Consider the following 26977-nt stretch of genomic DNA (forward strand, 5'->3'; position numbering starts at 1 on the left):
ACTGAGAATGACTGAACCTACAGCACGGATTATATTTTGCAAGAGCTTTCTTAAGCAAAAATAAAACCAATAGCCGAGAATAGCTTAAAGTGGGTTTCTGATGCTGACTTTCGTTAATAATGCCTTCATCACTCACACAACAGCAAAGCCCCTGCTCCAGATATTCTGGTTCAATGAGTACTCTTCTTTACTGCATGTTCAAAGATCTGCTGATCTTCTGTGCATTCTAAACTGTACTGTCTTTCAAGATACTCTCATCAATAAAATGGTGAAATGTGGGTGGATGGTAACAGTTAAGGAGGCTTGCACCTGGTGCCTTACCCTTCCAGGGAATTGGTTGATGGCAGCACGGGTTTGGGGGAAGAGTGGGACCCTCCAGCTCTGTGTGGATGAACATTCCTTGTCAAGAGAAGTTTAAGTAGAAGCCCTTGATCAAATTGATGTATGAGCCCAAGCTGAGAGGGCTAGTTGTCCAATTCTATACACGTAAATACACACAAATTCTCACCCAAATCCTTCAAGAGCTGGAAGAGTTGACCTGCTCACATTCCTGCTTTGAAGGGGAGTCCCTGCTGGCTGAAGATCCCTCGCTCTTATCTGCTTGATCTCTGCCCCAAAGAAAGAGAGGAGTACACACTTCTATAGCCCCTCTGTTCTCCCTCCAGATAAGCCCTGGGAGAAAACAATAGTGGATCAGTATTCATTTCATTCAAAGATCCTGGGAAAATGAAATTCTTCATAGAGATCATTTCACGTTAAAGCCCTACATACCATACTCACCTGAAGTCTGTAGGAAGTCGGTGTAACAAAATACAATTTGAGCCCAAATCTCAACATTCTTATTCTAATTGTTTGCTCAATAACAAGGCGTTGCTCTCAGGGAATTCTTTAGGTCAATCCTGTTGTTGACAAATCCATTACTGAAAAAGTAGGCAAGGAAGAAATGGCAACCCACTCCTGTATTGTTGCCTGGAGAATCCTATGGACAGAGGAGCCTTGCGGGCTATAGTCCATGGGGTCACAAAGAGTCGGACATGACTGAGTGACTAAAGAGCAGGCAAGGAAGATGAAGGGAATGTGAATGCAAAATGCTGGCTCCTCTAAAGCTGCCTCACCTTCAGCTGCCTTCTAGCCCCCAAATGACTTAGGTTTATACAATTTAGATATACCATGGGACTTCCCTGGTGGTCGTTAGGACTCTCAGCTTCCACTGCAGGGGGCATGGGTTCCATTCCTGGTTGGGGAACTGAGATCCCCAAATGCTATGTGGCCAAGAAAAAAAAAAAAGATATTACATCCTCCCTTTGTTTCAGAAGCTACTTCAATGACTTTGATAAATCTAAAAGCTACACGGTGCTTTTCAAAGAAGATTCAAACAACTCCTTCACTTGACTTTTGCAAATTAGCCCTCAAACAATGCCCAAGGAACATTGCCTGATACTTGGTTGCAGCTTATTTCTAAGAAAGCAGCAAATGTTATGAAAGGTTGGTTTGGACTCACTCACTTCTCTTTTAGTAACTTGGGTCACTAGGAAAGTCCTTGGGTTGAGGACATAGGAACACACACATTCTTCTCCCCTCTCTCTCCCCTCTGCAACTTCTTATTGAACAGGTGGTTATATTTTCACTCCTGTATCTTATCAGCACCTTATTTGCTATGGAATGAAGAAGGCATTTGTTCAAACATTTCTGTATATACTGATCAGTTATGAGGAAAGTTGTGCCTTAAAATACTCTGCCTGGAAAATACTTTCTAAGTCTAAGAAGACAAAGTTGGCCTCAATTTCAATTCTAGCTTATAGTTATAGTTAAAGTAGGAAACCCTACTTTAACCTGTTTTGAAATCAGAAAACCTAATTCAGTTCAGTTCAGTTCAGTTGCTCAGTCGTGGCCGACTCTTTGTGATCCCATGAACCGCAGCAAGCCAGACCTTCCTGTCCACTACCAACTCCCAGAGTTCACCCAAACTCATGTCCATTGAGTCAGTAATGCCACTGAACCATCTCATCCTCTGTTGCTCCCTTCTTCTCCTGCCCTCAATCTTTCCCAGCATCAGGGTCATTTCAAATGAATCAACTCTTCGCATGAGGTGGCCAAACTATTGGAGTTTCAGCTTCAACATCAGTCCTTCCAATGAACACCCAGGACTGATCTCTTTTAGGATGGACTGGTTGGATCTCCTTGCAGTCCAGGAGACTCTCAAGAGTCTTCTCCAACACCACAGTTCAACAGCATCAATTCTTTGGTGCTCAGCTTTCTTTATAGTCCAACTCTCACATCCATACATGACCACTGGAAAAACCATAGCCTTGACTAGACGGACCTTTGTTGGCAAAGTAATGTCTCTGCTTTTTAATATGCTATCTAGGTTGGTCATAACTTTTCTTCCATGGAGTAAGCATCTTTTAATTTCATGGCTGCAATCACCATCTGCAGTGATTTTGGAGCCCCCCAAAATAAAGTCAGCCACTGTTTCCACTGTTTCCCGATCTATTTGCCATGAAGTGATGGGACCAGATGCCATGATCTTAGTTTTCTGAATGTTGAGCTTCAAGCCAACTTTTTCACTCTCTTTCACTTTCATCAAGAGGCTCTTTAGTTCTTCTTCCCTTTCTGCCATAAGGGTGGTGTCATCTGCATATCTGAGGTTATTGATATTTCTCCCGGCAATCTTGGTTCCAGCTTCTGCTTCATCCAGCCCAAAATAAGCAGGGTGACAATATACAGCCTTGATGTACTTCTTTTCCTATTTGGAACCAGTCTGTTGTTCCATGTCCAGTTCAGTTCAGTCACTCAGTCGTGTCCGACTCCTTGTGACCCCATGAATCACAGCACACCAGGCCTCCCTGTCCATCACCAACTCCCAGAGTTCACTCCGACTCATGTCCATCGAGTCAGTGATGCCATCCAGCCATCTCATCCTTGGTCGTCCCCTTCTCCTCCTGCCCCCAATCCCTCCCAGCATCAGAGTCTTTTCAAATGAGTCAACTCTTCGCATGAGGTGGCCAAAGTACTGGAGTTTCAGCTTTAGCATCATTCCTTCCAAAGAAATCCCAGGGCTGATCTCCTTCAGAATGGACTGGTTGGATCTCCTTGCAGTCCAAGGGACTCTCAAGAGTCTTCTCCAACACCACAGTTCAAAAGCATCAATTCTTCTGCACTCAGCCTTCTTCACAGTCCAACTCTCACATCCATACATGACCACTGGAAAAACCATAGCCTTGACTAGACGGACCTTAGTCGGCAAAGTAATATCTCTGCTTTTGAATATGCTATCTAGGTGGGTCATAACTTTTCTTCCAAGGAGTAAGCATCTTTTAATTTCATGGCTGCAGTCACCATCTGCAGTGATTTTGGAGCCCCCCAAAATAAAGTCTGACACTGTTTCCACTGTTTCCCCATCTATTTCCCATGAAGGGATGGGACCAGATGCCATGATCTTCGTTTTCTGAATGTTGAGCTTTAAGCCAGCTTTTTCACTCTCCTCTTTCACTTTCATCAAGAGGCTTTTTAGTTCCTCTTCACTTTCTGCCATAAGGGTGGTGTCATCTGCATATCTGAGGTTATTGATATTTCTCCCGGCAATCTTGATTCCAGCTTGTGCTTCTTCCAGTCCTGTGTTTCTCATGATGTACTCTGCATAGAAGTTAAATAAGCATGCTTGGTAAACTCAAAACTTCATTTCTCTTTTCAGAGTCTCAGGAAAAAAAAAATCTGAAGCACATGCACTGTGCCTGTACCTGATCTTTTTCTACCCTCTCCCTTTCCTCTTTATTTCTCAACATTTTTACCTACAAATATGACTCATTTCTTCTGATTTAAAAATGAATTGCTAATTATATGGGGATTTCAGTATAGCATAAAGAGACCAGAAAAGGTTTCGAAGGGTCTCTAAGTTCATTACTTAGGTTAACTTTGGTGACTTCATGCTAACTAAAGCATATTCACAGGTCTATTTTTACCCACACATATATGCAAAGAGAAATCGTTTTAAAATGTATACAAAGCACTTAACACTCTGTTTTCCCTCCCTCTGGTCACATCCAGTGCAGACTACCTTCAGATCCGTGATCCTCCCTTAACAAGGAAGTGTCCTCCAAGAATGAGCTTCACAGGAGAGTCCATTGAAAGATTCACAACTAAGATCAAAATTCCCTGTTCCTGCTCCATCCAGTCACGGATTAGGAGCAGGACTTTTTAGTTGCTTACCAGGTATCAGAGAAAATGGCCAAAGAATGGTCCTCTAAGAGCACTGTGGACAGCACCTTTATAGGATTCAAGTGAGAAAATCAAGTACAATCCTCAAGTAACCAAAACAAGAACACGAGACCCCAGCCAGAATGAAATGGAATTTGAAGCAATTACCCCACTAACTCAGCAACAAAATTAAAAAGACCCATTCAGTTTCATGAGGGTTTAAGACCCCCAAATGGTCATAAACTAAATGGCCTCCAATCTCAGGTCACCTTTGGCTCCAGAGCCATGCAGTCTGACTTGAGGCTCAGCCCCACAGACTGCAGAGAGGTGGAAAGGCTCCAGGGCATTTCAGTGAGAGCCAGAAAGCCACAGCAAGTTTGCTCATGCTTTCACATGAAACAAAGTGCCAGGGTGGAACTTCCCAGTTGGGAACTGAATTCAGAGAATCGTCTAGCTTACTGATGGAAACCCAGCAAGCAGATACCCACCTGCAAATTCATCGGGATTTGTATATGTCGGTGATTCTGTATTCACCGCATTCCAGTAAATATTTGAGATCACTGTGTAAAATCTTGCAGGTAATTTCCCCAGTAATTCCATAGATGGCCAAATGTGGCCCAACACATTGGAAAATCTCACATTAAATTTATTTTATTCATTGTATTTGTAGTCTTTTAATATAAGCTACAATCAAAAGTGATGCTAACAATAAGGGCCACCTGAAGCCCTTGGCTACCCTCCCCAGCTGTAGGTAAGGTAATCCCAGCTAAGGTAATCTATTAAATTGTCTTCAAAACACTGATATTTAGAGCAGATAGTACTTTAGAAATTGCATTCAAACATCCAAGAGTTACCTAAACATAATAGTCCTTTTGATCCAAAGGAAGTTTCCAGAGTGGGCTGGTGGTGGTGGTGGGAGCCCCACTATGCCCCACTTCCAACCTGTCTGAGCTCTTACCAGCACATCAATTGCGCCAACCCACAAAAACTCCAGTTAAGCCCTACTTTGACCACTTGTAACTAATATACAATGAGTGTTGTTTATCTTTAAAAATGATAAAATATTAAAGATGAGATGAGATGCAGGGTATTACAGATTCGGCATATGGATGAAAACAGCTTTATGTTTCACATAGCAACACTTGGACAGATCACTTTCTGACTGATTCTGGCCTGCACTTGAATATACACTCACTACAGGGTGAAGATGAGAGTATGTTTGCAGAAAGAAAGGAAATTCATTATTTAAATAATAACCAGGAGCCCTCACTTAAAACACACACACATACTCTTGTGTGAATGACCTCTCTTTCCATGGAAGAAGAGTTTACGGATTGAATTAATAAATGCATCAAGGGACACACTAATGAATCAACCCTACTTATAAAACACTCCCAGTGCACTATAGTAAGCTTTGAGAGAACATTCTGGAGAGCCCTAGTGCTTGATTGGCAGTTGTGTTACCTTCTACTGTTATTTTCTGTGCATATTATGCTTTGTGTTAGCATGTAAGCCCCATCTTTGTCTCTCCTACATGCTTACACTGTACCTGGTGTACAGCCAGGGCTTCAAGTAAGTTTATTTTTGGCCATGCCTCATGGCATATGGGATCTTAGTTCCCTGATCATGGATGGAACCTGTGCCCCTTGCATTGGAAACTCAGAATCTTAACCAATGGACCACCAAGGAAGTCCCCTCCAAGAAAGTTTTGCAGCTGCTTATTCACTTGCCCCCAGGAAGCATAGGCACACGTCATGACCAGCAGGACAGAAACTGGGCTTCCTGCTGCTCTTCACCGGAGAAGGCAATGGCACCCCACTCCAGCACTCTTGCCTGGAAAGTCCCATGGATGGAGGAGCCTGGTGGGCTGCAGTCCATGGGGTCGCTGAGAGTCAGACACGACTGAGTGACTTCACTTTGAGTTTTCACTTTCATGCATTGGAGAAGGAAATGGCAACCCACTCCAGTGTTCTTGCCTGGAGAATCTCAGGGACAGGGGAGCCTGGTGGGCTGCCATCTATGGGGTCATACAGAGTCAGACACGACTGAAGCGACTTAGCAGCAGCAGCTGCTCTTCACTCTGGGGCAAGGTCTGTAACTTGACGAAAACCCGATATCCTTGGTAACCTTCAAGGAGCCCCCCTCAGAACAGAGGCTCAAGCAGGCCTCATCCTTAGTGAAGCTCCAAGCCCCAAACAGGCAGACTTTGGAGCCAGAAAAGCACTGTGGGCCTCAGACAATCCATTTTTGAGAGTAAAATGGAGAGTAAAATGGCAAAAGCCCAAACCCCACCTGTTTCCAATATGAGTGTCTCTATTACCAAACACATATTTTTACTTAGGTCTCAGATTACGATGACTGTTGAAACAGCCTCCAATTCCTCACCAGCCCAGCCCTCTCCAGAGCAGGGATCCGCCTGTATAACCAACCTGCCTGGGCCACGGTGGTCTGGCTGGTATCCACTCATGGTGCCCTCCACCCTGAGTCCTCACTCAGCTTATCTGCAATCTGTGGAGGCACCCAAGAAGTCCAGCTCATGTCACCAGACAGGCTCCTCCTGCCTGTTATTTACGCAGTGAAGTGGATGGGCCAGGCCTTCCCTCGGGGGAAGCAACTGAAAGTATAGACTAAATGGAAACCATCTTTCTCTTGGCCAAGCATTACAAGGTTCTGGAGACCATCTTGGTGGCACGTTCTCTTGAGGATGGGAAACAGCACAGTGGCTGGTGTTTTTCAGGGCTAATGAGTGACTTGGGGAACTTGGAAGCAGCCTCCAGGGCCCTGCCCTTCCTCGCCACCCTCGCCTCAAATCCCTCAATGACAATGTCATTGCTTCCACTGAAGATATTGTTCCCTGTCAATGTCAGAGCCCCTAGGGTAGGAAGAGACTGATACTTGGGAGGCAGAGGGGGCCTGGGACAAACCTGGCTTCTCTCACTAATTTTTTTGAGCTTCAGAATTTGCCCCTGAGAGATCACACAGATTGAGGCTCTGATGGGTCTGAGCACAGATCACACCAGTGGTAATTGCCAGAGAAGAAGGTCATGGGTGAAAAGATGACAACGGCCAACCTTAAAGTGAGCTGGATAAGACCACACAGTTGATAGGACCTCCTGACGCAGCCTCACACCAGCCACCATGTGTCCATAGGGTCATGCAATCTGTGACTTTTAACAAGAGAGCAGGACTTACATTTCCAAGCATGCCAGCTCCTCTCGAGTACAGACTTGAAGCAACTGTTCATGTGACCTGCCTTCAGAACCTGTTTCTGAGAGCCATATGAGAAAATCTCTCTCCTTTCATAATCACATCTCATTTCTGAGCAAAATTACTTACCTTGACACTGAGGTCACCCTACGAGAACTTGGCTTCCTTGGCACCCATATAATATGCAGAAGGATCTGGTTAGTGACCGATTCCTTTGGTCAGGGCATCAGACTCGGCCTTTACCAACTTCTGGCTATTAAAAAAAATTTATATCCATCATCAGAGTTAGGAGGTGGGCCCCTAAGTGTGCCACAGCCTAGGAAGACACTCCCCAGTGAGCCACAGGAGCAGTGAGTGGCTAGCCTCTTGAGGGAGCAGCCTGAACAGACACCACTGGAAAAATGAGGACATGTCTGTTAAAGGAGAATGGCCCATCTGTGACTACTGGGAATTGGGAGCAATCTTCTGAAGGCTGGTTCCACAGGCTATGTGAAGCTCTTGGTCACTGTTAGAGAAGTATGACTCTGCCTTAATCATATTTCTACAAAGCTGAAACCAAACCCAAACCCCATATCTGAACATGGGGTGGCCAGTCCCAAAGAAGGGAGGTGGAAGGAAGTAGGGTTTCTGCAAGGATAGTGGCTTCAGAATTAGTGGTGGAGGGAATGAACATGAATCTGGAGAGTGGTGAAAAGAGGGGGTAACATTAGAGCTTGACATAGCCTGTGGAGCCAACCTTCAGAAGATTGCTCCCAATTCCCAGTAGTCACAGATGGCCATTCTCCTTTAACAGACATGTCCTCATTTTTCCAGTGGTGTCTGTTCAGGCTGCTCCCTCAAGAGGTTAGCCCCTCACTGCTCCTGTGACTCACTGGGGAATCAACCTTGAAATATTACTTTTATTTCATAATAAAAACTCTAATTTGAAGAGATACATGCACCCCAATGTTCATAGCTAAGATATGGAAACAACCTAAGCGTTCATAAACAGATGAATGGATAAAGAATATATGGTGCCTATATAGGGTGGACTACTACTCAGCCATGAAAAAGAACGAAATTTTGCAACAACATGGATAGATTGGAAAGGCATTATGTTAGTGAAATCAGTCAGAGAAAGACAAATACTGTATGATTATCACTTAAATGTAGATTTGAAAAAATACAAGCTAGTGAATATAATAAAAAAAAGATGCAGACTCAAAGATATAGAAAACAAATTAGTGGTGACCAGTGGGGTGAGGGGAGGGGTAGGGGGAATGAAGGGGTAGGGAATGAATTATAAAATAAGCTATATGGATATATTGTGCAACACAGGGAATATAGCCGATATTTTATAATAACTATAAATGAAATACAACCTTTAAAAATTATAAATCACTCTATTGTACACCTGTAACTTATATAATATACTGTACATTGACTACACGTCAGTTTTTTTAAAAAGTAATATCATGTCTCTGACAATGCAGGCACACTTATGGGTAATCTTCCCAGCTGGCCATAGAGAAAATCTTTCCATAACATCATATTTGAGATTTAAAAACAATTGACTAGAATTTATGACTCTGGTGAGCCTGGGCAACTTCCTTTGGTTTGATCAGGGAATGGCGATCCATGTAGTCAGAGAAGAACAGTTATTAGGGGACAAAACATACCTTAATCTCTACCCTAGAATCCTCTTGAGACATTGTCCCCAACTTCCACCTGCTGCAGCACAGCCGTCGATGCTACCAAGTCCTTGAGCGGTCACGGCCAAGGCAGAAGCCATTGCTATTTCCCATTCATCTGAATTCATGTGAACACACCAAATACACTATCTTACTCTCACAGCAAGAGATGGTACCAGGGGAAATGACCTCCTCTTCCCCCAGGGACAACCAGGAGTTCAGCTAGGCTTCTCCAGTCTAACTGGGGCAGGAGCTATGTGGGACTCACATACAATGACTACTTTCAAAGTTAATACCACAAGGCATTTCCTTAAAACATTTCCCTCCAAAATGTTAGTTATTAGGTTATGCTATGGTCTAATCTCTTGTTAAAATTTAAACCAGTCAAGCCAAAAATGGGTTTGAATTATGAAAAATATCTACAGATCTTAATGCAGACAAGCCAAAATTTTCCCAGAGTTACTCAATTGTTTATTTTTTTAAAATATCTCTTGGCAACACTTATGAATCTGCAAGGAAATTTTAGTTAGAAACATCTGAGAACTTCCATTTCCAGTAAACACTGACAGCAACTTCAAAGGCTTTGCCACCTAATCACTGAGCAAACAGTACATATGTGGGCGCTCTGGAGTCGGCAGAAAATCCTTTCTAATACTTAGAGCTGCCTAGAGATAACACCATTTGTGAAGCGGTGAGGTCCCTGTCACTGGAGCTGTTCAAGCAGAGGTTGGGCAGCCGCTTGGCAGGACTGTCGTAGAGGACAACCAATCACTGAGGAGTCAAGATCGACCTGGAACTCCTTGAAGAGACCCTGGGAATTGAGCTGAGCTAGTATGTCTAGAAGGTGGATTTAGGTCTGTGTAGCTCTGCATTCTGGAGTCCCTGAAGCTCCGTGAAGTTTTCTATCCCTCTCAAAGTTGCTGATGCCTAATGCCCTTTTGAATCTGAAGCTCCAATACTTTGGTCACCTGATGCGAAGAGCCAACTCACTGGAAAAGACCCTGATGCTGGGAAAGATTGAAGGCAGGAGGAGAAGGGGATGACAGAGGATGAGATGGTTGGATGGCATCACCAACTCAATGGACATGAGTCTGAGAGTGGAGGACAGGGGAGCCTGGCTTGTGATCCACGGGATCGCAGAGTCAGACCCGATTTGGCAACGAAATAACAACCATGCACTTCGCCATCCTGGATGCAGCAAGAGCGCCCTACGTGCCTACTGGTGTCACCAACCCAGTTATCTGCCTGCCCAATAGCCATTCCTCTCTTCTTCCTTGCTGATCAGCCCCTAATTTGTTCAGGGTAGTTTAGTGTTCATCCTCTTCCCTGTGGCCATGTCTTTCAGATAAGACTGGACTCTGCCCAGGGCATGAATCTTGATTAGCTTAGCTTTCTTACTCAACAGCTCAAAGTTAAAAGATGGAAAGCCTCTGGATCCTTGATAATAATGTTGAGAAATAAGCATTCCTGGAGCTTCCCTACATCATGGCTTCTTGTTACATGAGATGATAAATCCCTTGTTGTTTAGATCATTTTGAGTTGGATTTATCCTTACCTAAGCCAGGATGGGCTTAACTAATACCACAGTCTTTGATGGGATCTTGTCCTCTTAACATCTTATAGAGATATGGCGAAACCACTCTTTAATCCACATGGTCTGGGCCAGAAGATTACAGGAAAGACAGAACAGGGGATTACTCAGCATCACCCGTTCCCTCCCATACTGGTCTTCCAAGAGCAGCTTGGATTCTTCAGGGAGATACAGATGGGACTTTGATCCTGGAAAACACTTCTGCACAGCTTTTTCCTTTCTCCCTGTCAATTCTGGAATCAGAGAAGCTGGGGGAAGCTTCATTATGTGACCAGGAGAGAAAAGCGCTTATTTACAACAGGATTGTTGCTGTTGTTCAGTCGTGTCTGACTCTGTGCGACCCTATGGACTGTAGTCCGCCAGGCTCCTCTGTCTGTGGGATTCTCCAGGCAAGAATACTGGAGTGGGTTTTTCTCCAGGGAATCTTTCCAACCCAGGGTTTGAACCTGCATCTCCTACATTGGCAGGCAGATTCTTTACCGCTGAGCCACCAGGGAAGCCCTTTACAAAGGAGATGGCAACTCTCAAGGAACTCAGTTTGGTGGGAAACTGGGGAGAAAGGTGGAGAGAAGTCGGGTGGGGATGAGTAATTAAGAGGCTGGACAGGTGCTCGCCTAAGTTTTCTGTCCGCCTGCCTCCTAGATAGAAGGCGTAGTGTGTGAAATTCTCCTCTAGGGGTCCTGGTAGAAGAGTAGAGATAAGGCATGTTTTGGGGATGAAGGACAGTAAAAGGTCAGGGTGATGGGAGGTCAAGGGACACTTTGGATCTTCCTCTGTTTTGAACCCTCAAATCAGAATATGAAGGCAAAAGGAGAAGGGGGAGACAGAGGATGAGATGGTTGGATGGCATCACTGACTCAGTGGACATGAATTTGAGCAAACTCTGGGAGATTGTGGAGGACAGAGGAACCTGGCATTCGGTAGTCCATGGGGTCACAAAGAGTCAGACTTAGCGACTGAACAACATTATTAGAAAGCTAGAATCTTTTCTTGCCTGCAAGAACCAGGCTTCATTCTCCTTGCTCATTTTCCAGAAAACCTCAGCCTAAGGCTTTGATCTAAATGCAGCTTTCCTGCTATCACTCAGCAATGGTCAGTGTCCAGGCCAGCTCCGTTCTAAATGTGGATAGTGTGCAGCCCACAACGAGGGTGCCAAGAGGGCAGACAGAGCCAGGATCTCAGAGGTTCTGCAGCTGGGGCTCCTTCCTGTACAGGCTCTAACCTGGGTCCCCTGCCAGAGGTGGGGCTCTGTGTAGGCCTTGGGAAGGCGGTCATCCCGCCTCCAGGGGCCTTAGTGGCCATAGAACCTGGTGAGCAAGGTTTTGTAAAATCGCCACTGTTTTAGGCAAAGGCCTGTGATGGATGAAGCAGCTCCTGATTCCTCATCCCTTAGAGGAGCACTCCTTACCCTTGGAACATCACTGTGTTTCCAGCACCCGAAGTCTAGATGCAAAAAGCCCAGAAAGAAGTGAAGTGGAGGCTTCGTAGTCTTCAAACTGTAATTGACTACCCCAGTGGTAAAGTGACATAAGCCACCTGGGATGGCAGGAGGCAAGCAGGCGGGGCTCCTCCTTTGACCTGAGAGATATTTGGCCCATTCATCCCCCTCACTGGCTGTCTAATGTTTCAGGATGTTTCCTCACTCCCTTGCAATCCCAAGTCTGTGCAGGATGCTGTCTGGGAAACCAGACTCCTGGGATCCTTCTCTGTGTTTTTCTCCAGAGCCAGGAGGCCAGAGCAGAAGGGTGTAGCCAAATATACCTGGGAGCTCTGGAGGCCCTGGGGGGGGCAGGGCCGTGCAGGTGAGCTGGAGGCAGTGCTCAAAGAAATGGAGAAGACGTGTGCAGGTGAGTGGCCAGAATGCCAATGTCTGATGGGCTGGGAGGAGCACTTTGAATGTGTCTGACTGCATTCTGAGCCTGGACGTCCAAAAAGTACTCCTTGAGTGGAACTGGGTTGTCATTACCAGAGAGTTCCAAATCAAGATCATTGGGGGGAGGCCAGAGTGTATGAATTATGAAGGGAAAAGAGCCCTTTCATACTATAGCCCTTTCAGGCTATATAGTGCTGAGCATGTGGTCAAACCCAAGGGCGACCGCATACTTAGTTTATCTTCTTTATATACACTGGGCAACAGGTCAAGTCCTTTCAATAATTTGCATTAGATTGTGCCCTCCTTGAATTTTATACAAATATTTATTTCTTTAGCTGCACTGGGTCTTGGTTGTGGCACGTGCAATCTTTGATCATCCTTGCAGCATGTGGTTCCTTGCAGTTCCCTGACCAGGAATCGAGCCTGGACCCTCTGCACTGGGAGCTTGAGTCTTAGCCACTGGACCATCAGGGAAGTCCCCAACCCGTTGAATTGAAAATTGCCTTGCCTGGCTCCTGAGAGCTTTCTACTGACCCCACCCTTGCCCCACCCTGTACTAGCAAAACTGTCCCCTCTGCACTTTACACACCTTTCCTTTCCACCTGCTCACTACCTATACCTATCACACTACCATGCTCAGAACAGTTAGTCCTACATCCCTGTGTCTCCCCAGGGGCTTCCTGACGAGGACTCCATCTTACTTACATCTGCCCTCTTGTCCTCCAACACAGAGCAAGGCCAGACGTGTCAGAGATCAGATTATTGCCTCAAATCCCATGTAATTTGGGAGGCCCATATACCCAGAGCCATTAGAGACCTCTGCTCACCAAGGGCGAACATCTCTAGGTATTTCATCTTTGGAGTCTGTTTCAATATTACAAGGAATTTCAAATACTTTGGTTGCACATAGTTCTCCAAAAGGGAACTTAGAGGACAAATTACACAATGTGGGGCACATAAGGATCCATCCAGCTCTGACTTGTGTGTGGGCCAGTGGCCCAAGGGGCAAGGTGAACACCAACCTCTGGCAGCCCCCACAGTCGCTGCTTCTACACCACTCCTATCCACCATTTTGTTCATCAGCCTACAGCACCTTTGGTTTAACCAGTTACATAAGTCACTATTCATTGAGTAAAGGAAGAACTCCTCTTTCTTCAAAATGGACCATTTAAACATTCTAAGAAGACGGTTTGTCTTGAGTGCTAGGAATTTGCTCTTCCCACAACATCTGGGGGTGGGGGTCACATGGCCTCTCAGCACCTCTCTCCATAGACGAGTAAGGCCTTCACTTGCCTTTTTTTTTAGAGGCAGAGCCCTTGGTCCCTGCTGGTTTTCAATGACATCTCTCTGGACTTTGTGTCAAGGTTGAGAACAAACACCAGAGCCAGAATACCTCTAGAGCAGGACCCTTCTGAAGCTTTATAGCACATACTGTTTGATGGGCACACTTGGACATGTATTCAGGAAACCAACCCAAGCTCCCAGGTTCTCTCCCCTCCCCACCCCACCTTGCCCTAGGTAGCAAAAGGTGAGTCAAAATCTCTGGACTCTAAAGCACAGATTTTGTCTTCAGATGTTATCATTTCTAAGCAGCATGAAGACTAGTACAGCATGAGGAAGCTTTTGTTACACTCCCCAGGCTGGAAAAGTGCCTGTAAGCTCGGTTGTATCCTCTCTCTAACCTGGGTATGACTTTGAAATCTTCTCAAGGGCTCTTTAAGAAGCCCAGATAATATTCACTGTGCCTTATTTACTGCAAGATGTATTTACCTCCTCACAAAACTCCCGTTGATTAAACAGGTGTGAATTTTTCCAACATAAATCATGGTATTCTTTTCACTACCATGGTATTCAGTGACTCCCCTTTCTCAGCAAGGCAGCTGTCCAGCACCCCCAGTGCCAATTCATACATGGTCACCTGACTTAATGCTGGTTCCTTACAACCAGAAGGCAGAGAACACATGGTCCCCTTGCACTATCATCAAAGCTCTTTCTGATTTGAAGTCAGCTGAGCAAGGAGCCATTGTGTGTGGTTAGAAAAATGTTCACTTCAAGAATTGTCTCTAGGTGGTTCTCGACTTCTCGCCTTCTACTCGGGCCAGCCAAAGTCTGCAGCCAAGGTCTGCCATGACCCTTACCCTGGTCCTTCCACAGGACCAGGAGAGCTCTTCATGCAGTAAGCCTGACAAGCACCATCCCTTCCTGCTGATTCAGACGTGAAATAAAGGGGAAAGGGTAATAGAAGGAAAAATAGTGCCCGAGATAAGCAGGCCTTTGTGGCAGACCAAGCTCTTGTTTTTGCATTTTTTACCTGTCACCCCTAGGACAAGTCACCCAACTTATCCCTTTGACACATCTGCAAAATGGAAGGGTTTCTACTCTGCAAGACCCTGTGAGATCATGGCCGTGGCCCAGCTTTAGTACCAGGCACGGAGGTTCATCCTGCCTCACTGCAGGTGAATTAACAGAAGTACAAATGAATGACTTTGTTTTTCACAGTCAATGTGCTGTTTTTTGTTCATTGTTGCTGCCAAAACTTGTTGCAAAGTATTCAGAACTCCAACAACAAGAGTAACAACAATTTTTCCTTATATTTAAGTGAGAAGTGAAAATACTGGCTGAAAACTCAGCATTCAAAACACTAAGATCACGGCATCTGGTCCCATCACTTCATGGCAAATAGAAAGGGGGAAAGTAGAAGCAGTGAGATTTTCTGGGACTCCAAAATCACCGTGGATAGTGACTTCAGCCATGAATACTTGCTCCTTGGAAGGAAAGCTCTGACAAACCTAGATAGCATATTAGAAAGCAAAGACATTACTTTGCCGACAAAGGTCCATATAGTAAATGCTATGGTTTTTCAGTAGTCACGTACGGATGTGAGTAGGACCATAAAGAAAGCTGAGCACCGAAGAATTGATGCTTTTGAACTGTGGTGTTGTAGAAGACTCTTGAGTCCCTTGGACTGCAAGAAGATCAACCCAGTCAATCCTAAAGGAAATCAACTCTTAATATTCATGGGGAGGAACAACACTGAAGCTGATGCTCCAATACTTTGGTCACCTGACTCAATGGACATGAGTATGAGCAAGCTCTGGGAGATATGGAACAGAGAAGCCTGGTGTGCTGCAGTCCATGGGGTCATAGAGAGTCAGACACAACTTAGTGACTGAACAATAACAACAACAAGGGAAGTGAGAGCAGGGCCACTAAAGACTTTTAAAGTCAACTGTAGTCAGAGAGTTGAGATCCTAGGGTGTGTTCAGAAAACCACCTGCTGACCATGATTCTTTCTTTCTGGCCAACTTGGCACAAACCGCCCCATGCAGCAAGTCACCAAGAAGAGAGGGTTATGGGCAACTTGAGGCTGTCGATGGTGAGGCAGAAAAGCAAATCCCAGGCAGTGGTTAATCTAAGAAATTCTATCTGGAATGCATTTTATATGTGCGTGCATTTTCTCCCCCCCCCCCTTGGCAGGAGACTTACCTTCCTAATTATGTTTCCCTTAGGCTATTATTAAAATTTGTCTGCGTTCCCCAAGCATACACCACTGCCAGCAGGGAGAAAGCAGCCCTAAGTGACAGGGTAAAGTCTAACTGGGATTGTTTGAAAATACACAAATACACCTGTGTAGATACACACTCACAAACACACAGGACTTCCAACTCTCTCTGGTAAGAAACACAGCAACACATAGTAGGGCAAGAACGTTGTTGCAAAACTTCCCCAAAGTGCAGGGAACTTTGATTAAAGTCTATAAGACCACAAGCTCTTTATTTTCTTTAATGATTTTTATTTTTTCTGCCTGTGTCAAAGAGGCATATGGGATCTTAATTCCCTGACTAGGGACTGAACCCATGCCTCCTGTGTGGAGTCCCAACCACTGGACCGCCAGGGAAGTCCCAGACCATGAACCCTTTAGAAAAGCATCTTGTGTCATCACACATGTGTTGTTTCTTCAATTCTTTAACCATACCTTTCACCTTTTATCAGCATCAACCTGGCAGGATTGATGCATGAAAATCTTTTTCTTTCCAATGATCCTATACTTTTCCCCGCAGAACTCCTAATGTTTAAGAAATATCAAAAGTAGAGTAAAATTGGGCATTTAATTCCACACATGGACCCTCAAGCTGAAAAATGAATTTCAGAATTTTTCTGATTACTTCTGAATTTAGAAGTCACTTCATGCCCTGATGAGTAAAAACTAAATTTTACATGAAAACTGAACTTGGACACGTGCATATCCTAATGATTCCTTGACCACTAGACAGATAATTCATGTGGTATCCCAGACAATCTAGTTACACATTTTCCTAACACTCTCATCTCCTTCCTGTGTGGTGGCTGATGCTATTTCAAGGCATTTGAGCTTGAGGAAACATTAAGAGTACTTTAATAGAATATGAGTCCACTCTAGGGCATGACATTTCCTTCTTGAACCATTTCCAAGCATTAACAGTGGTATTAATGTGCTGCGCTCTAAGAGCATCTATCCAATCGCGTTGCCCAAGGTCTTCTTTGCTGGTGATGATACAGAAACAAAGTGCCAAAGATAAACCTTAATGAAGCACAGAGAGCATCCTAATTGTGCACTCTGGGATTATAGTACTACAATGCCAAACTGCTCATCAATTCCATGTTTATTTCTTGAAAAATTACTCAGATTAATCTGGGCCAAAATGCAGTAAAAATGCAAATTGTGGTAGCACAGAGAAGCCATGCCTTTTGAACAGGAGTCCTTTAGGGTCTCCTCTTCCTCTCAATACTTTTTGACATTATGAGAAACCTAAACAAATATGAGATGATTGGGCATAATATTCTACCTTTCAGGTAAAGAGACAAAAAAGAAAAGCCTCTATTCATATTTGCTTGTATTTGTATAAAGGAACTTTGGAAGAAGACATATAGAAATAACTAATAAGTTTATTTAGGGTGTAGGGATAACTGAGCAGATGAATGCAAGAACAGGATAGAAACTTTCACTCTGTACTTTTGTAGTACAGGTTTTTGTTTTTAAACCCCATCAATATATGACCTACTTAAAACCTCAATTAGACAAGCGATTATTACATGGCCATTAGCCTTACTGATGGGCTTGAATTGCTGTATTACCATGTTATCTTTCAGGTATTTTTCACATATACAAAAAGGATTTTTAAAAGAAAACAATCAGGAGTTTAAAGGTAGAAACTGAATTTTTAAAGTATATCACAGAATGCCAAATTATATTTTTCCCACTAAGTTCTACTTAGAAGATTCTTCTCAGTGCTTTTTTTCATTTCAAAAAGAAAGTTGTATTTGATAGTGTGGTATTTGCTTGAGAGCAAGTGCACACACACACAGAGAGGCTTCCTGTAGTGGATACTGTTATTAACATATAGCTTTTAGCCATGCAAATAGACATATTCTGCCAACACAAAAGGGGAAGTAGAATTTTGTGTAGCACCATCTATACCTATTTTTATTGTGGTTTTGTAATCACATACAGTAAGTTTTACTTTAAAGATGTAACTGTTAATTTTTGTAAGAAATTATTTGTATACTGTTAGGTTTCTAACACCCAGGAAACTAGAGTTCAGAAATCTAAGTCCATTGTACAGTTTTAGCAAAATAACAGGTGCTAATTACTAGTTTTGAAATAAAATACAATCTAAGAGTCGTAACATGTTTCTTAAGGTACAGAGTGGGTGAAGTGTTTGAAAATAACCAGTAATTAATTTTTGACTTTGTAAAGCACAAACTCTTCACATGCTGTTAACTGAGGCTTTGGAAAAGTCAGGTCTCCTCACAAAGCTTTCCTTCTACCTCATATACTGAACTCTTAAGATTTTTAAAATATTCAACTTGCCTGTATTTCTGTTTTGGGGAGAGTGGGGGTGTGAGCCTGCCAGCTGGTTGGAAGCCAACAGTTATCCAGTCAGACCTGAATGGAAAAATCTATGATTTGTTTATTTCATAGTTCAAGTTCAAAGGCAAGAGACAATTTAAATAATAAAAGAGTAACAGGAAAAATTGCAAAGAAAGAAAACAAATCATTTAGACTCCAGAAGAACCTTCAAGAATATTTAATTCGGAAAATGTTATTGGTTTCAAGAACTTGACTGAAAGAAAACAGCTGGGCAGAGATCAAGGTTTTAAATGAAAAACAATCTAACAAGGTCTATGGGGATAACTCTCTAAGCCACATTTTGGAGACCAGATTCATTTCTACCAAGTAAAAGTAATAGCAATCTAAGCTAAAAAGGAAATTCCTCACAACTGAGGTAGTTACTAAGTATCAGCACATTTTCCAAGTTCTCACAAGGCAGCTTAGCTATTTACAATCAATTTTTCCTCATACATAAATGGAGCGCCTTCTCAATTTTACGTCTTCTGTGATTTGTTTAAAAGAAACAAAACTTATACACATGAGCCAGAATATGCCTATTTTATTAACATCATGCTTCAATAAATAACTGGTTACTTCTAATAAAATTAAGCCTCTGTTTATAACAGCCCCAATATTCCATTTGTCCATTCTGCAAAATTTGGTGTAAAAAGCTGAATGAAATGTAGACCCTGAGCTATCAAGTAATTACGTTTCAATATAAAAATAGAGAATTACTCTTATAACTGAAGATTGAACAATAACACAAACAACCTCTCTGTGGGTTTCAGCTTTTGGGGAATGGGTTGGGATCTGAATGGCTGTCTAAAGCAAGAAGAGACTTTGCAGAGTGTGATTCTTTCTGAAGACTTCTGGAACTCCTTTTAACGTGATTTGTTACATTCTCACAGTTTTATGAGCTGTCATTTGGTAAAGACACAAGGAAACAGCCCCAAAGGGGCCAAGGCAGTGGTTACTCTTTGGTCTGGGACAAGAGTTAATGGCCTTTGTCAGTTCACCTGCGTGGTTAAAGATGTGTTCTTCTCAGTTTTACCTACTCCCATTCCTCCCTGCCCCCCAATCAAACGCCCAACAACATGAGAAGAAAAATCTGGACACTCAGAGCTCCCCTACTGGGGTGCTTGGCTGATAGGGTAGCACACAGCTGTGAACCGTGGCAAGACCTTTGGCTTTCAGATGGGGCAGGGCTGGGCAAGAAAAAGACTCAATAAGACACTTTAGAATCTCTTTTTTAAAAAACAAAACACTGGGATCCAAAACCAAATAAATGCAAATACACATGCATGGACAAAAACTTTGCTTGAGTATTGATACTTACTGCCTGAGCCCAGGCTGTACCCCAATTCTGGCTAGCCCCCCAGATGGCTATGACAGGGTTTCGAATCTGGAACAAGAGGGACCAAGTGAGATTGCTAGACACTTACTTCTGCTGGTGGGATATCACTTCAAAGAGGGTGGTCTATGGCCATACTACCCTGAACACACTTGATCTTGTCACAGAGGGTCAAGTATGGACACAAAGACCAGCACAGTGGCTTGCTAACTTGCCTGTATTTAAAAAAAAAAAAAAACCACCACCACCAAACCAAACCCACCCCCAAATTAAGTGTGATACCCTGGGATACCCTGAATGCCTTATATCTTTCGAGGGAGATTAAGAATCTTCTAGATGGATAAGCGGCTTCCAGAAATGGACTGGTCTGTGATTGAAGTTTATACAACCCAGCTCAACCAAAATGGGTAGTCTGCAGCCTCTTCCAGTCACCAGCTATAAATGAAGTATAACCTTGTTCTTGTATTGATGCCTGAACACAATCTGACAAGTGGCTCAGAAGCCCCCTTGTGCCTTCACATTGCAGAAGAAAAGATACAACACCTCCTCTTCTCTCCAGATAAGGCAACTAAAACAACAGGGATAGATGGCAATTTTACTGCTTGTTGGGCTTTTTCTTTTAATAAGATAACGTGATAAATAAAACCTGCTTCTGTACAGCTATTTAATATTTCAGAAATACGTACATGTTACATGCCAAGAAAGGACCCTGGTTTTCTTGTAAGAAACAAGGTGAGATCATACTGAAAGGAAAAAACCCCCACAAACAGAAAGAAAACAAACAAACAGAGTGATAAAAATCACAAATGCACAACTAACTACAGTTCTGTACCTACACTGTTAGCCACATTTAACATGACTCTGAGGAGGCCGGACTGACCTTACGTACAAGTCCCCTTCTCCCACAAAACTGAATGAAAAGACAAAGTCAGCATCTTTTAAACCAGTGGCCACATAGTAAAAACTGTACATTGTTGTCCATTCATTTAAAAAGCAAAGTCACTAGGATGGTATAAAAGTGATAACCAGTGCCTTTGTAACTGATGATGAACACTTGTTCTCTAAGGTTGAGAATTATCTCCACTCTCTCTGCATAACCAGGGATAAGATGCAGAAGATGGTGAGGAGGTAGGCCCAGGCCCCAGTGGGGACCCCAGCGCTGCTGGCTTTATCATTGGCGCTCTTCCCAGAGTGGTCAGTTGCATTATACTCAAACTCCGAAGGACACTGCTGAGACTCACATCCGCTACCACTTCCTTCTCCGCTGCTTTCGTCACCTTTTTGGGGAAAAAAAAAGAGGAATGTTTATTCTGTTCTTTCTCATCTCAAGGTGTACAAACAAACACGTAACAATTTGTTCTTTAGAAGCACACATGCTTACTGATATCAAAGAAGTCCACATCGTTCCCATTGTAAGCGTTCTTCATCTTACTGGTCATAACTCGAAGAGCCATGACTTGACGAAGGATCAGTATGTCCGGTTTGCTGGTGTCAACCTGCACCTCTGGATTATTGCCCTGGTTGGCTAGACCATTTCCTGTCACAGCAAACAAGTACCTGCAATGAGAAAGGACCTCGTTAAGAGGATCAGTAAAACAAAAGCTGCCGAAGATTGGCAAAGATTCTTGCTAGGTTCTAGTATTGGCCACTTGCAGTGAACTGCAAGTGCTTGCCTTTTGAATAACTCAGAATCTCTCCTCTTCCTGGGGATACACATGTTCCTCCACTCTGGGACCTTTCTGAAAACTACCCATGTTGTGGAGGTTGGTGGGGCAGAGTTAAGTGGACACTTGTCTAAGTTACTGGGTATGTAGGGGAGGGACACAGAGCATCATCAAGGAAGACAATGAGATCTTTTGAGAACTGGTACTTGATGCGGCCATGCCATCAGGCACAGGATCACAGGTGTTAAATATGAAAAATAATGACACTGTCAGAACAACTCAATCCTTGTTGCAGCAGTAACGCTATCATATAACCACGGGCATAAACCTTTGCCCTGAGACTCTCTGCAAGTAGCTGGGGGCCTTCCCAACACTTCTACGCCAATTCCTAAGAATGCTTAGAAATCTTCCACGTTGTTGCCACCTGCTTGTAAAAGGCTTCACAATACCTCGATGAGACGACCGAGCAAACCTTCTCTGAAAGTTCCCCATCATGTAGGGAGAAACTGCACACTTGGTCAATGACGGCTCACCTGCTTTGGCCTTTCCCGTTCCAGCAATCATCTTCATTGCCGCTCCCTGCAGCCATCCTCTCATCGTTGCAGACACTGCTAGGAAGAGAGGACCAGAACTTCTTGGCCTGCTTCAGTTTCTCCTTGACATCAGTAACCTCATTAAGAGAAAGAGAGAGAACACAAAAACCTCTGTAAAAACCCCAAACTACCTACACATGTGCCTTCAGATCATGTCTAAAGTATCTCCAGAGCCTCTCTGGAGTCTGAAGAGAAAAATGCAGATTTTGGCTTGGCCAAAAATTTGTTCAGGTTTTCCCACATCATGGGAAACCTGAACAACCTTTCTGGTCACCCCAATACTTCTATGTAAAATGTATAAAATCACCACAAGAATTAACAGATGAAATGCAAGCTCTGAATTAAGTTGCCATTAAAAAAAAAAAAAAGCTGCCTAGTGCCTACACCCACTGTCCATTCCTGTTCTTCATTAGAACTATCATCTGAGGCCTACCAGGTCCCACGCCCCAGAGATACACTGGACAAACACTATCTTCTGGCACGGCTTTGATGACTCAGGATCCAGCCTATGAGTTACCTGCACTGTGACATAAAAGGTAAGTGTCCAGATAAGCCTCAGAGCACCCCACTTCCTAGCTCTATGGATGAACTTTCTGAGCGAGGAAATCAGAGAAGCAGGTTCACTGACATTGCTGTGCAATTTGCTGGAAAAGTTTCACCTGAAAAGACCCTGTGCTTGGAATCCTCCAAATCAAACTGCATTTTGAGCAAATGTTTTCAGTTTTTTGCCATTAAACATGGCCATTCCTGCCCCGGGGCTCACCAATCGGTCCAAACTGGTGCCAGCTGCTGTAGTGGGGCGCTCCTCAGGATGGAAGGGCCTGAAGCGGGCACTGAAGGTGCCTTCTGAGATGGAACGGGAAATCCGACCGGCTGGGAGGGGCTTGGGGGGTCCACATCCCTGGAAAACCTGCATGGGCATAAATGTGGCCACATGAGGCATAGCAGGCTAGAGTGGGCCCCACCTCTCCAATCCAGGACCTGCCTTCCTTACCTTCTGAGATACCTGCACACTGTTCTCCTGCATGTTCATAATAGCATCTGATATCTTCACGTCGATGGGATCCATGACTGACTCAATGTTGAAAGGACCCTCCAGCCTCTCAGCCACCATCAGCATAGCATCTAACATGAGGTTTGGGGCAGAACAATACAGAATAAAAAGTAAATCATTAGCTTGGCCTTGAGTGATCAGTCTGATTATTTTACTGTCTTTGTTTCCCTTGTGTGTGTCGGGGCGGGGGGGGGTGTTGGAGGGGGAGGCATGACCATCATTAATTCATGCTTTCGTATCTTTTTCTATGACACAAAACTGCATTCAGTCGCTATGTACCACCAGCTCTCTAGAGTGGGAAGTGGCCAGATGAAGACTTTACTCCCCCAGCAAGAAAACACAATCGGGAACCTTCTATTACACTGATAATTCATCCTTCCACGTGTCAGTAGCTGTCACTGCATAGCTTTGACCTAGCTCCTGCCTGACACACCTAAGGCTGGGAGCAGAATAACATGACGGCTCACCCAGGGACTTCCACGGCTCTTCCCATTTCATGTTTGATTTACAAGAGTCAAAAACATAAATCAGCTCAAATCCTGGCATACCAATTCTTTTCTTTCATTTTTTAAATGAAACCCTTTCAGATCCTTGGGTACGCAGTTAGAAAATATAAATGAAAGTGTTCCTAGGCACCTCCTTAGGAATTCTAAGGACTTCACAAGTAATGGCATTTTGTAAAATGCATTTTTGTATTAAGATAAACTTCCAATTTCAAATACAAGGGTCCTGAGTTATTTTAAAGCAAAAAACATGTGCCACTTTTTATTCAAATGAAAAAAAACAGACAGGGCACAAAATCTGTGTTTACAATGTGTATCCTTCACTAATTACTCAGCAAATCATTTCTACATTTTGGAAAAGTCTAGAATTTTTTAGGACACGGTGAATCTCTTAAAGAAAATCACCCCCTGTACTGGTTTTCTTGTCATCCATGGTTCTTGGGATTTAGTTAGTAGTTTTCCCTGATACTTATTGTGCAAAATTAGAAGAAACTGGAAAGGTCATATCCAAATGAGAAAAAGGATGCCTCATTTATGACAAGCAGTGAACTTTTCCATGTGCTCTTTCCCCTTAAAGGAGAGTTAGGTCCACGGACTCCACAGCCTTCAGGTAGTCCAAGGACGGCTGCTGGAAAGAAGGGCAAGGTTCTAGAACATAGTGAGTCCCTCTCAAAGCATAGGCCACAGCTGAACTTCTACCTAAGCTCACAGGTGGTCAGCAACCTTTCACCTCCCCCAAGAACAAATGTGGCCCAACATTTTAAAGCTCGAGCTCATTTCTCTCAACCAGAATTCCAATGTCACAAACCACGAGTAGACTTCCAAGCAATGCAAATTTGGGGGGAAAGTCATAATGAATGAAGTTTCAGGTCACATTGTGGTAATCACCAAAACCTGACGCTCCCAACCTCTAAGGAAAGCCTGCCGGCATGAATATACCATTTTTCCAGGAGAGGAAAAATGCGTTTGATGTGCTAGTGAAAGGGGAGCTCTGTAAACAAGTGGAGCAAAGCCTAAACGTGTTCATCACTGTCAAAGCATCAGCACCACCATGTCCGCAGAGCACAGACCTTCAGAGCCAAGAAGTCACCAGCTCCAGAGAAAAATCCCAAATACAGAGGTTTACACAGGAAGGAAACAGTGCATCCCCTCACTACTTATTTCCCTAGGGGTGAGGAAAGGCCAGATCACAAACATGCTTGTGAAAGGGAACACAAACCCCGATTCTTCTGGCTCTTTCAGTTCAGTTCAGTCACTCAGTCGTGTCTGACTCTTTGCGACCCCATGAATCGCAGCATGCCAGGCCTCCCTGTCCATCACCAACTCCCGGAGTTCACTCAGACTAACGTCCATCGAGTTAGTGATGCCATCCAGCCATCTCATCCTCTGTCGTCCCCTTCTCCTCCTGCCCCCAATCCCTCCCAGCATCATTTGGTGTCTGTCAACTCCAGGCCGGCTGGCCATGCACAAGGGCCTAAGAAGTGAGTGGGGCTAAAACTGTCATACCAGTGTTGTGTGTGGTACTGCTGAAGAATGTGAGTGAGGCTGTGTTTTGCCCACAGCCTGCAGCCTGGGAGCCAAAGTCCCTGCTCAGTCCTGGGACAGGTCCTGCTAAGCCATCCACTGGGCACCTCCATGATTTGATGATGTCAAATCCAGTGTCACTGCTTCTGATGACTCTAGGCTGCAGGTCTCCCTCTGCAGGATAGCTGACCAGCTCCTGCCTCCTGCCAGGAACTGGCTGATGGCCTAGCCAGCAATCCCAACCCCCTCATACTAAATCCCCAATGGCAAGCGACACATGATATGAAGAAGGTTGGCTGGGAGTCATTCAAAAAGAGGGTTTCCTATAACCGCTTATAAACCAAGTCCAAGGTGTTTTAACTATTTGGATCCACCTTTATCAAGATGGGTGACAGTTTAATAGGTGCAGTTCAAGAGAGAGAGGAGGGCACAATGGTAAGGCAGATTGAAAAACTCATCCTTAGTCTCTTTAAAGGTTCTAGTCTGACTGCAGCATTTCAGTGTTCATGACAGCTCCCTCCCACCCTGCAACAAACCAGCCCCTTCTCACAAGAAAAATTGATTCCTTTTGCTCTGTGCTGCTGATAATCACGAACCCACATCTTTAGCCTCAAGACCAGACTGAATGAACAAAAGGCAGTTTTCCGACTTAACCCCGTGATCTGATTTAAAGAAGCAGGGGGGAAAAGCCCTCCTTGACCATTCATTAACTGCAGTCATTTAAAGGAGGAAAAATTCCTTGTGAAGGGGAAAAAAAAAAAAACTGAACTTATGGCACAGGCATGTAAATTGGGACTGAATTCGACAACCACTGAGCAAATTAATTAAACCCTTGTGAAACTCCATGAAAAAGCACTGGAGATTAACAATGTCTGTTACTCCTGGCCTTTTATATCAGCTTATTAGAAATAAAGAATAAAATACCCATTAAAAATTCAGTTTAGATAGAATTATATTCCTCCTCCCTCCAAAAAAAATATTTAAAATAAATGAGGAAAATTGATTCTGAAATCCTACCAATTTCCACTTGAGTTTAATTTTGTTTCTAAAGATAACAAATGTAATTTGTAAAACGCACAGGAAGAAAAGCAGCCATGGACGTCCTCCTTGATTTAGAGTACGTGGCTGAAGACGTAAATTAAGGAAGCCAGAGTATGGTATTGATATGGACCTGCAAGCTCTTGGAAAAATATATAGAATTTGCTTTTGTAAATGTTTATTTTTACTAATTTATTTGGCTGCACAGGGTCTCAGTTGTGACATGTGGGATCTAGTTCCCCAACCAGGGATCAAACCCAGGGCCCCAGCATTGTAAGCTCAGAGTCTTAGCCACTGGACCACCAAGGTAGTCCCTAGAATTTGTATTTTAAGACAAATTTATGAGTTACACTTTCTCCCAGACACGTCAGAATAACAGAATGGTTTACGTTATTCATGATTTGCCTGTAGAAAAGTTAGCCAACCTAGATCCCTGTGTGCAGGTGTTACTGCTTTGCCCAGAGAACTAGCACATTCGGTGCCACAGGGAAACGTGAAAAGGCAAACCATCTTGTTTCTTAAAAATGAATTAAGCAAAAGTGAATTGCAAACATGACATTTGCAGGTGGAGGTGAGAAGGTGAGTAAAAAAGATAGAAAAGAAAAAGTATATCAACTTTAATTTAGATCTGGAAATTATCTTCAAGTAATAATTTCTCCCATGGCTTCCTTCTGGGCATGATGTGCCACTGGTGTGTGTGTGTCTGGTCTTAGGCCTTCTCTTTCATGGGATTCTGCTTTTCTGTGTGTGGACTTTTTTTCAGGTCTTCTAGCTTTGAACTATTTAGCCTACAATAGTGCTGCGGTGTTTAATACTCACATCTTTGTTTCCTTGTGTCAG

The 26977-nt window shown here is 43.7% G+C and overlaps 1 protein-coding gene across 1 annotated transcript in view; it reads right to left on the reverse strand.

Annotated features, from left to right (window-relative positions):
• Window positions 1-18604: 18604 nt before the first annotated feature.
• The window catches only part of GPC4 (glypican 4), a 106746-nt gene continuing 98373 nt past the window's right edge, over window positions 18605-26977 (reverse strand). The window contains exons 5-9 of the mRNA XM_068962243.1: window positions 23013-23143; window positions 22782-22928; window positions 21959-22095; window positions 21143-21318; window positions 18605-21038 (exon numbers count right to left, since the gene is read on the reverse strand). Coding sequence (XP_068818344.1) covers window positions 20836-21038; window positions 21143-21318; window positions 21959-22095; window positions 22782-22928; window positions 23013-23143 — 794 coding nt within the window. The 3' untranslated portion in view covers window positions 18605-20835. The remainder of the gene's footprint in view (window positions 21039-21142; window positions 21319-21958; window positions 22096-22781; window positions 22929-23012; window positions 23144-26977) is intronic.

The sequence above is a fragment of the Capricornis sumatraensis genome, chromosome X (assembly GCF_032405125.1).
Source record: "Capricornis sumatraensis isolate serow.1 chromosome X, serow.2, whole genome shotgun sequence".
NCBI lineage: Eukaryota > Metazoa > Chordata > Mammalia > Artiodactyla > Bovidae > Capricornis > Capricornis sumatraensis.